Source organism: Alligator sinensis, unplaced genomic scaffold, assembly GCF_000455745.1.
Source record: "Alligator sinensis unplaced genomic scaffold, ASM45574v1 scaffold366_1, whole genome shotgun sequence".
In the NCBI taxonomy this organism is placed as follows: Eukaryota; Metazoa; Chordata; order Crocodylia; family Alligatoridae; genus Alligator; species Alligator sinensis.
Genome location: NW_005841851.1, coordinates 1,308,545 through 1,319,867, shown reverse-complemented (window position 1 = coordinate 1,319,867; position 11,323 = coordinate 1,308,545). Strand labels below are relative to the sequence as shown.

Sequence of the window (11,323 nt, the reverse complement as noted above, 5' to 3'; positions counted from 1 at the left end):
CCCAGGTTTTCTTCGGATCCATTTCTTTGTCCCGAGGCAACAACCTACAAGACACGCTCAGGTACCCTGGGAAGTACATACAAAATAGAATCAAGCTGACAGTGATACACATACTTGCTTTAAGTTTCACTGTAACATGCTTCTGCACCCCTCATGTGGCTCAAAAAGTGATGACTGCATAGTCAGTCTGAGCTTGTTTGTGGTCAATCATACTTCTATCCTGCTTTCCCCAGTTGGTAAACTGGATCTGAATGCAAGACACTGAAATGCCCTGTTTTTTTCTTTTTCTTACAGAGTCCTTACCCTTTGGTTTGACTATGGCCACTGGCCTGATGTAAATGAAGCTCTGGTTGAAGGAGTCAAAGCAATCCAAATAGATACTTGGCTTCAGGTAAGGAGTGTAAGGGGCTGTGCAACCTGCCATTTCTTAGAGAGCACGTAGGATTTCAGAGTTACTGAGGTTCCAAATTGGCATCTTGCCAGAGACATTCCTTTATGTGACCATGAGAGCAAAATTTGTTATTTAGCAAGCACGTTGGACAGAGCTGGAGCCTCATTCATTCTGGATGCAGATGTCAACTGAGTACTGCTCGAAAAGGAGACTAAGTTTAAAGTGAAAGATGACATGCAGTAAAAATTACAGGGTATGCCACTGTTGTGTCACCCTAATGTAACGTAATGGACCCTTAGTCCATTTCAAGGTGCCTCTGTAGACTGGACCTCATACAGAAAGCTTTCTGTTCATCTTCCTTTATGTTTATCTTTTTTTGAGATGTAGGAGAACCCTACAGCAATTGTGGATGAGGCACATCATCCACCACTGGGTTCAATGAGTAATATGCCTACATACATGATAGTCACACATCATATGATGCTCATTGTCTCTCTCAGATGTTCCTAACCTTTGATGTCCTTTGGGTCTTTTTGCTGTCCACCTCTATTCTGTATGTAGCTGCTAGGATGTACACTGGGATCTCTGGGGACAGCCAAATAGATACGGAAGCAGTGGGCTGAACAGTTTGCAAGCCATACCCAAGAGAAGACTGTAACTTTCATTTTCTCATCCTTGGTGTTAGGTTATCCCTCAACTCATTGCAAGAATTGATACCCCACGACCGTTAGTGGGACGCCTCATTCACCAGCTCCTCACAGATATTGGGAGATACCACCCCCAGGTATGCTTTGGCCCAAAGGAAGACTTACAGTTAGAATTTTGACCATGAAAGGCTTTTATATATGGTCTGTATTAGAATGAGTGATTACTGAGGGAAGGTGAAAGGGGCAGGTTCTGGAAAAGGACTCATTATAGTTCATACATAGCAGAAGAGTTTCATTGCCATGCACTTTCCTGAGTGGTTCATTTGTTCCTCTGAAAGCTTTTTCTTCTCAGCCTCCATCACAAAAAAGATGCAAATTTAGAACGGTTGAGACGCAAGACGTCTGAACCAAACAGAGCTTGACGGCATCTCCTTCTATTAGGAACATGGTGAAAATTGCTTCCTAAAACCCAGTCCCATTAAATAACTGTTAATGGGCAGCAGCTGCTGCGTTTCCTGCCTTGGGCAGAGAGAGTCATATCCCAGTGTGCTAGAGAGGATTGTCTTTCCCTCAGCTTGATACCAGTTCATCAACACAGTTTGATACCAGTTCATCAACAATGAATCATTTTGCTGCCCAATAAGTGAAAATCCAGGCCTTTTAAATTATAGGACTTCCTGTTCGAAAAAACAAACTCTTTCAGTTCTCCATTTCAAGACATCAATTTGCAATTTGCTTTTGCTGTCCCAGAATTGCCATTGCTTCATCCTATGAGACTGAAACAGGCTTGTTGCTTAGTTTTTTGTCTGTGTGGATCCACTTTATTTTTAATTTTTTTTGCTTCTCTGATGCATGCAGCACCTGTTATTTGTCCATGGTTATAAATATTACTGTTTTGGTGTTTGCCATAGGCTTTGATCTACCCCTTGACTGTGGCTTCTAAGTCCACCACCACTGCTCGCCACAATGCTGCCAATAAGATCCTGAAAAACATGTGCGAGCACAGTAGCACACTGGTACAGCAGGCAGTGATGGTGAGTGCTGTGTGTATAGGTCCAAAAAAAAAGGAATCTTTTCATGAACTGATGCACCAGCTTTATTCAATCTTTGGGTCTATTTTAAGTACAGATTGTTTCTCCCACTAAACTGGAAGAGAATGCCCAGTGTTAATTTGATTTTTGCATACAGTTAAGTTGCTGGGAAGTAATCTCCTCTTTGGAAGGGATTGTTTTAAAGTTAAATAATTTCAAGGAGACATGATAGGGCCATACGCTTTAAATATTAAGTTCTTGTTTCCTGTCATGAATGAAAGTAGGGAAGAGAGGAAGTAGGGAATGGGTATCATTGACCATGAAGAGAAACATTTGTTTGATGAGACACGGGACTAGAACATGCCAAGTCTGTTCTGTTTCTGGGAAAAGGACTGGCCTGTCTTAATTGCTAAATTTGTAATGAATAACTGAAGGCAAGAATACATTTTCAGGCAGACTTACACAATTGTATATGCTCTGGTAAGTGGTAAATTAAGCTATAATAATACATTGGCCTATTGAAAGCCAAAGAAAAAAATATCAAGTAGTCAGAATGGGGGTGGGATGCGTGACCCCCTCTAGCTGCCAGCAGGCAAGTGCTTTAATATTTTCAAAGGAGAAACTAATCTTGTGGGAGATTTTTTTTTTTCAATTAATGTGCATTCAAGTAGCTTTTCTTTATGAATTTAGTGTCTTCCTTGTCCTGATCCAGGTGAGCGAAGAGCTCATCCGTGTGGCCATCCTGTGGCACGAGATGTGGCATGAGGGGCTGGAAGAGGCATCCCGTCTGTACTTTGGAGAGAGGAATGTGAAAGGCATGTTTGAAGTGCTGGAGCCTCTTCATGCTATGATGGAACGTGGCCCTCAGACCTTAAAGGAAACATCCTTCAATCAGGTATTTGGAAGTAGCAGCAGTGTGTGCTTCTCTTAGCTGTGCAAAACAAAACAAGGTGTCCCTAAAACATTGCTATTTTCCTTTACAGTATAGCAGGAAAGACACTAGATATTTTTAGCAGATGGAGAAATGGTAGTTATGTATGTGAGTCTGAGAGCAAGAGAGATTCTTTATGATTCCAGGTCTTCATTGTGAAAGTTTGACAGTGCACCTGTTCTAGGTTAGAATCATTCTACAAAAGATTGCCACTTGCATCATATATGCCACAGGCTGGCCACCCCTACTTGAGAGCACACTTCAAACTCAGTGCTAGACTCAATCAGGAAATGGGGTTAGTCTACCAAATGAATGAAGGATAAGTCTCTTGGGATACTATGTACTAATTTCAAATGATGTATCTCTGCATTCTTAGTTTTTGCTGACTCTTATAGTATCTATCTGGGCTTTGTGTGAAAGATCTCATGGGATTTGTATAATAACCTTTTTGACCCTGTCAGTGGGGAAGCACTTCCTGCTTTGCAGCAGTTTCTTGTACCTTAAGATTGCCCTGCTTTGCAGTCTGCATCAGTACCTACAGCAGCAACTGGGCACCAGTGGGGCTAAATAAAGATGGCTCCTCCCAGGTCTGCGCACACTGCTTCTCTGACTTTGCAGTAATTGCTTTTGCCCTCATCTGTGCCATTACAAGGTGATTCAGCTTTTTATGCCGCCTTGTAGGGATGAAGTCGTTTTGTGAGGCTGCCCTGTCAGGTAGATATAATGCAGGTCTTGGCACCAGAGATTCTGGGTTCTAATATTGAACCTGCCACTGATGTGCTGTAAAAAATGAGCCTCAGTCAAAGTTTGTATAGCAGTTTGAAAATAAATAAATGGCCTGTAGCAGTGTTTAATTGTTCTCCCATCTTCCCAGGCATATGGCAGAGACTTAATGGAGGCTCAGGAATGGTGCAGAAAATACATGAAATCTGGAAATGTCAAGGACCTCACTCAAGCCTGGGATCTCTATTACCACGTATTCAGGCGCATCTCGAAGCAGCTGCCTCAGGTGGGGGGAGAGGTACAGTTCTGTTGTGGGTCGTACAGTTTATGCTGTCGGTACTTTTCTCTGTTCTGTGTTCTCTGTCTATCCAAAACACTCAAAGAGAGTATTCCTGAAACACCTCCCTTGTGACATGCTCGGAACCTGCAGAAGCTGTAGGCTTAAACTTTACACAGTGCTTTTTCCAGGTGACAGAAATACTGAAGGCTGGCAATCAGCTGTTTCAGACCTTCCATAACCTATATTTTTCTGATGTTTTAATTAAGTTGACATGTATATTAATTTTTTTCTTGTTTGCAGCTCACTTCCTTGGAGCTACAATACGTGTCACCAAAGCTTCTGATGTGCCGGGACTTGGAATTAGCAGTACCAGGGACGTATGATCCCAACCAGCCAATCATCCGCATTCAGTCAATTGCACCATCCTTGCAAGTAATCACATCCAAGCAGAGGCCCAGGAAGTTAACATTAATGGGTAAGAAACATAAATGGTTGCCAGTTCTACAGTCTGCTGTTCTAACCCTGAAATAGTTCAGGCTTTCACCTCAATCTGCTTATTTGACAGGAGAAGCCTCCACAGCATTTCCTTGAAATGGAGTTTTCATTTTTGGTAAAAGCTTTTTCAGGACACGCTGGCTACTCAGAGTGCCTGCCTTTCCCGGCTTTGGAAACATCTTCGTTTACTCGTTCCCTCATTACTCAACAGGAAGAAAGCCTAGAACTGCAAGATAAAAGAAATACTTTATATAATGTGTTTCATTCCAAGGTGCCTCAGCTCTGCATAGGCAGGCAGCACTGACACACAACCACTTCTGGGGTGGAAGCTGTTAGTTGAGTGGCGTGAAATCCTTCACTTCATGTTCTGATCAAAGAAGCGCTTAAATTCTGTCTAGGTAAACAATGAAGTATGCTTTATTTGATTCCTTTAACCCAGCAAGATGAAGGATGGTGCTGATTGTTGGGTATGTTTATGCTGACATCATTATGCACCCAAGCTAGTTCAAGTACTGCTAGCAATGCAGTCGTAAGCAGCCCAGAGCTGTATGTGGGTTGCAAAGCCCACCTGAGAGGCTAAATAAATCCTTGGGTGGTTTGGTCATCCCAGAGCCAGTGCTGCTAAAGGACTCTGCTTCCCTAACAAAGTTACCTACTTTAAAGATAGCTCTGGTAACTCTGTGAGAGCTGTGACCGTTGCAGCATTAGACATACCCTTCCACAGAATTCAAAGCTGTGGTTCCAAGGCCACTATCTTGGCTAGTAACCTAATTCTTTTGGCAATATGTAGCTTGAAAGAGCAAAAGGAATTTTAAAAAGAGTGAACTCAAAAAAAAAAAAAAAAAAAAAAAAAAAAACCAAACAGCTGGATTTAGAGACATCTAGGAAGGGCTGAACATAGTGATTAGGAGCTTGAGAGCACTAGACTGGGGAGAGAGGGGAGTAAGAGTGGTAAACCAAGCTATTACTGCAAGAAACTGGTATCATTTTGTTCTGTCTTGTCAATATCCTGACAATATAACAGTATCCTGTTGTATAATTAGTCCTGGTATTACCAGTGTTTCAGAAGAGTGGAATCTCAGTAATCTCTTTTTAGTGATATAAACCATTTCCTCAAAATCAGGACTTGTTTTCATAGAATCGTGGAAACGTAGGGCTGGAAACAATCTCTGGAGAGCATCTAGTCCAGTTTTGTTGCATTAATTCTTAACGTGTGAATCCCACCTTCGGAAGGTGGCACAATAAGATTCGACTCCCTATCACCCTGCATCTCACCATATCAATCAGTTTTCATGCAGCTAAGACATCCTCTAATTGTACATCACAGCTAAACCCCCATAACTTGCTTTCCAGGAAGCAATGGGCATGAGTTCGTATTCCTTCTGAAGGGCCATGAGGATCTCCGCCAGGATGAAAGAGTGATGCAGCTCTTTGGACTGGTCAACACTCTGCTGGCCAATGACCCAACATCCCTTCGTAAAAATCTCAGGTATCGGAGTGGATATAGGTCCTTTTAATGCATTCATGCCAGTGTGCCACATAAAGATGATGTGGACTTCCTTAAAACCTCCACTCTTTTCACCAGTTTATAAAGAAATGGAAAATCCAGTAATAAGATGAAGGCTGCCACAAAACGAAGCATTTATGTAACTAAAATTTAAAGGAAATGTACCGTGAAAGGAGCATGTTGTTTTTGTTTTGTTCTGTTCTTTTAATTAAAAGCCTTTCTAATGGCATTTCAAGACGTTCAGGATATAATCCCAAGGCATTTCATGTATTGGCTTCAGCATCATAAAGCAAGCCACGTTAAAGATCTTGGTGGCTTAATGGAATTGAGTGACTGTGATGTTAATATTGTACCATGGTTTACAGCGGTATTCAGAGAGGTACAAATGATCCTGTGAAATGTTCACTTTTTTGGGTGAGGAAGTTTCTTTAACAGTTCATATGATGTATTAAGAAAGAGGTTCCAGCTCTGTATAGTAACTAAGCTGTCTTTTGGAGGCAGGGGGAGAGTTTGGTTGGGTCTGAGTTTGGGTTTGGGTTTCTTTTGGGGCTGGTTTGCTTGTTTTTAGAAGTGATGGATTGGAAACAAATTTAGATCCCCTCCAGAGTCAGGCAGGAGGTTGTTTTAGACCAGTTGGTTTTGTATACATGTTGATAATGTACCAATTTATAATATGCAACAGTTGGTTCTCCCTTGCTCTGCATAGCATCCAGAGATATGCTGTTATTCCACTGTCTACAAACTCTGGCCTGATTGGCTGGGTTCCCCACTGTGACACTTTGCACGCACTCATCCGAGACTACCGGGAGAAGAAGAAGATCCTTCTCAACATCGAGCATCGCATCATGCTACGGGTAAAGAACAAGGCTGGCAGACAATTGGGTCTTCTATTAGGACTTTATAGAGTCCCTTTGATTAGAATGAGCAATGGCACAGTTTCTTGTTCCCATTTATTTTGACCCCTTTATGTGGTGGTAATAGTAAAAAGCATGAAATGAAAATGCTAAAATATTTAGGAGCGGCAATGAATTAGCAATGGGCCACAGAGTTATTAATTTCTCGTTTGCCATTTCAGTAGTGCCCACAAATTATTGCCATATAATGGCTAGAATGATCATAGTGGAGCTCAGTCTGACTCCCAGCCTGTGTCACAAAAAGTGCCGACCCAACTAGCCTCCTCCATCAGCAGTAAGGCTGTAAATTGAATGAGCTACAAAAATCACAGGTTGACAGGGCAGTACTGGTGCAACTGGTTCCATCAATTAAGAGAAGGCATGACCCCCCAGAATACAATTGGAGACTTCTCTCCAAAACAGAAATCCCCCTCCGCTTTTTTAATTAAAAGTGGCTGTGGCTCATATTGCTAGGGGTTGCAGTTCAAATGAGTTCTGCAGTACTGGCTGTTCTTGCCATGGTAGCTAGAAACAGACTGGTCTGTACTGCGAAGTAATGAATAATTTAACTCCTCCTGGAGTTTTTCTCAGCAAACTACTTGAGACTAACATGCTCCTTGTATTGTGGTGCTTTGAGACCTGTTATGGGAAACCTAGTAGTGTAGCTTCTAACTGGCATATCTGTATTGTAGATGGCTCCAGATTATGACCACCTGACCTTGATGCAGAAAGTGGAGGTGTTTGAACATGCTGTCAATAACACAGCTGGGGATGATCTTGCCAAACTGCTGTGGCTGAAAAGCCCAAGCTCTGAGGTACAGCCAACTTGAATCATTACTAATGGCTTTTGCAGGCGGCTATGCATGTCTTTCTGGTTCATATGGACACTGTAAAACGTACAGCAGTCACTGAGGGCTGGATTCACAAATGGGCTCTGGTGTCATGACAGCATCACACCATCAGACTTTGAACCACCTGGTTCCTGGTCTTGAGTCCCCAAGGTAAACATCTTTATACTCCCTAGGCCTTTTTGGCAGGCATGCCACAAGCTAAGCCCCACACCCTCACCAAGTGCTACTCTGATCCCTTTCCTAATCTGCTGTTCTGTTTTCTGCTCCCTGCCCAATCTGTGAGCCACATTCAAGGTTACATGTGCCACTTGTGGTACGTAAATGCCACAGGTTGGCCATCCCTACCCTATACAGTGCATTGGAGAGCCAGGCATTTCAGAATGGAATGTACCACGGCCAACTGAGCTGGGAGCTGCGGGGAGCTAACTAGGAGATCTGAAATCCTGCCCCTCCCATTGACTTCAGCATTTGCTCTGGGTTACATCTGTGCCAGATTGGGATTCACAGCCCACTATCGCTTTCTGGGTTTTAACACTTAAATTGCCCCTTTTAAAAAGGGACCGGAGGGGTCACTTACAACCAGGAGGAGGTGGGATAGAGGTAGGATTATACCCGCTTCCACCCAGAAGCTCCATGGCTACAGCAGTCACCCAGGGTGCTTTTCAGATGAACCACATTTGCAGTGTTGGGGACGGGTTAGAATCTAGCTTCCCCTCCCTGATGAGTATCCTGACCACAGAGAGAGATCTCATTTGCTCTCTCGTGAACCTGAAATTCTTGGTAGCAAAATGAAACAGCTCTAGCCAGGGAAGAAAAGAGTGTCTGCACAACAGAACAGCCTGTTGCTTGCTGGTGTTGGCACTCTGAGGTGGTGGGCAATGCAGTCTTGAACCCACAAAGGCCAAGGAGAGGGACACTGACACCTGTGGAGGTAATGTATCAAAGGGAGATACTGCCTCCATCTCTGAATTCATGTAGGCAGGGCTGTAATGTGTCGACTCGGTGCTCTCAGTATGCATTCAGGCTCACAGTATGCCTATTGAATCAAGCTCTTCATGGTATTTAGACAGAGGAACACCTTAGTTAGAGGTCTCATTCAGGTTTAGGTATGAGGTAGGCCTGGAGCTGCTCAACCCTCCCAAATGGCAGAAGTTCTGAGCACAAAAATTCATTCAGAGAAACAGAACTTTAGGCCCCTCAGGAACTTCACTGGCAAAAACTCAGGTGCCTTAGCCAAAGTGGTTTGAAGATCACAATCTTGGGCTTAGGTACTTAAATTCCACCTAAGTCCTGGTTAGGCATCTAAGATACTTTGTGGATTTTGCCCTATATCCCCCTGGAGCCCATTCCTTCTGTATGCAGTAACAAAGAAGTGGAGGATAAAGGACTAATTTAAAACAGCTGTTAGCTCCTACCTTATTTATCGTTGGCAAAAATCCTTTCCTTTTTCATGTCCTTATGTGACAAGGTATTCAGCAGAATTTAGATTCACTGGAATCTAACAGGGCCGCGCCATGGGTGCTTCTGCTGTGGCCTCAAACTTGTGGACCTCTGGGCTGTCAACCATATGCCTTAGTGTCCTAACCACCCCAGCCACCTTAGCAAAAAGAAAACAGTGTCACGTAAACAGAATTAGCATAATTAGCTGGCTTGGTTGAGCATGTCCTGCTGTGCCAAACTGGAATGTTGTTTAGGAAGCAGACACAGCTTAATCAAAGTTCTTTTTATCATTGTTATGTTTAGGTGTGGTTTGACAGAAGAACAAATTATACGCGCTCACTTGCTGTGATGTCAATGGTTGGGTACATCTTGGGGCTTGGGGACAGGTAAGTGAAAATACATTTCTTTCTTTTAAATAAATTCAGCTAACAGTTTCCATTGGATCTGTTCTTGAGATAGATAGCCAGTTTCATTTTGGCTGTTTCAAATGTGAAATGATAGCATCTTTCAGGGCTTATTCCTGTTTCCATTATCTTTATAGCTGCAGAATCAAGGCCCTAAGGGTTTGTACGTCTCTTGAGCACATGAAATTAGTATCTTCTTTCAAGAAAAATCACAAAATTAGGTCAGAAACTGAGTTCTGTTTCCAGCCCTTCCATTCACTTGCTGAGTGCCCTTAAATAAATCACTTGACCTCTGTCTGTTTACTCTTCTGTAAAATGGAGACAAAAGTAATTCTTCACATATTGTGAGATCCACACTTACATACAGGACCACATGTGCCTTTTGCTCCACAAAGCTTAGAGAAGCCAAGATCATCCCTCTGTCCCCTCTTACCATCTGAGTCAATAAGACAGAACCCAACAAGTATCTGACCCGCTACTCTCTTCAGAGACCTCAAGCCGCTTTCAACCCATCTCATGAAGAAATCCACCTGCACACATGTTCTCTGAAGGACAGTCCTTGAATCTTTATTTTTCTTCTTACTACCCTACTCCTAGTTCCATGGGCTGAGGGGCTTTACAACGAGCACCTTGCATCCTGGCAGAGTTTAGATCCTGTGTGTTCTGCAGTGGAACTATCCCCAGCAAGGATGTGGCCAGAGCCTCTTCTGCTCACAAGAGCCACATCCCAGATAAGTATTTTATGTGCAAATCCCCAAGAATCCACAAGTCCAGAGATGCCTGGTGCCCACTACATCTGCTTTAATAGTCCACCCAGGTCATTTCAGAGCCAGAAGTGAAAGTCACAACCAGAGTGAGGCCACATAAATCAGCACTGGTCAGTGCTTCTTTGAAAACTCTTTACACATGGGACTCCCCCCACAGATGGATGCAGAGCCACTAGAACATGTGTTGGTTTGGACACAGGAAACATTGTTGCCCAATTTCACCTGCCCTGACTCTGGCTCAGCTCAGACTGACAGAGCCCCAGAACAAGAAGGTATTGCTTTCAGTCCTCACAAGACTGAGCTGGTGGAAGGAACCTGAAAACATGTGTGGACGGAGTATTGCTCTCTCTCCTACTCTGGCAAGAATTTTAATCATGGATGCTTTGTGTATGGGTTGGGGAGTCCATCTGGAGCATCTCTGCATGCAAAAAAAAATGGTTTCTGAAGTCATGGGACTCCATCATATTGATCCAAATAGAAAAAGTTCCTGAAACGGGCAAACCAAATGAGTCTGGACCCAGTCCAGGTCTTAATGCCATAGATCCTCAATCTACAGGAGGCAGCCTCTCTCATAGCTCTGCTAATGTCCATATTACAGTGAAGTTTAGCTTGCCACCTCCCTGTACAGATGTCCTTTGTCTTTTCTGGCCCCAGAATATCAAGGTTCCTCAAAGAATTATTACATCCTTGCCCACCAGTTTGAGGTCCCAGATCTGTTCAGGTTGTCCAGACTTCTATTTGGGTTGTAGATTACTGACCCAAGAAGCCCTTTTAACTTTCTAAAAATATATATCTGGTACCAATGTTTGTAATACTGGTTGTCTGTCTGTAAGGTAAAAGAAAATAAATCTTTCCTCCTTTTTTGTGATAAAAAAACTTTTTCTCATGAATTTAGAACATTTGATAAGCAAGTTATAAACTCATGAAACTTTTGGTGAAAATCACAACTGGAATACTCCAGCA

At 43.0% G+C, this 11,323-nt stretch overlaps 1 protein-coding gene across 2 annotated transcripts in view; it reads left to right on the top strand.

Moving 5' to 3' along the window:
* The window catches only part of MTOR (mechanistic target of rapamycin kinase), a 103,246-nt gene that overhangs the window by 85,745 nt on the left and 6,178 nt on the right, over window positions 1–11,323 (top strand). The window contains exons 39-49 of one of the 2 annotated variants that reach the window (XM_014523163.2): window positions 1–61; window positions 295–391; window positions 1,077–1,175; window positions 1,950–2,072; window positions 2,782–2,964; window positions 3,875–4,009; window positions 4,304–4,478; window positions 5,852–5,987; window positions 6,712–6,859; window positions 7,591–7,713; window positions 9,493–9,575. The exon at window positions 1–61 is cut by the window's left edge and continues 70 nt beyond it. In XM_014523163.2, the coding sequence (XP_014378649.1) occupies window positions 1–61; window positions 295–391; window positions 1,077–1,175; window positions 1,950–2,072; window positions 2,782–2,964; window positions 3,875–4,009; window positions 4,304–4,478; window positions 5,852–5,987; window positions 6,712–6,859; window positions 7,591–7,713; window positions 9,493–9,575 (1,363 nt within the window). Of the gene's footprint in view, window positions 62–294; window positions 392–1,076; window positions 1,176–1,949; window positions 2,073–2,781; window positions 2,965–3,874; window positions 4,022–4,303; window positions 4,479–5,851; window positions 5,988–6,711; window positions 6,860–7,590; window positions 7,714–9,492; window positions 9,576–11,323 lie in introns of both variants that reach the window. The other variant, XM_025211341.1, reaches the window with a different exon arrangement.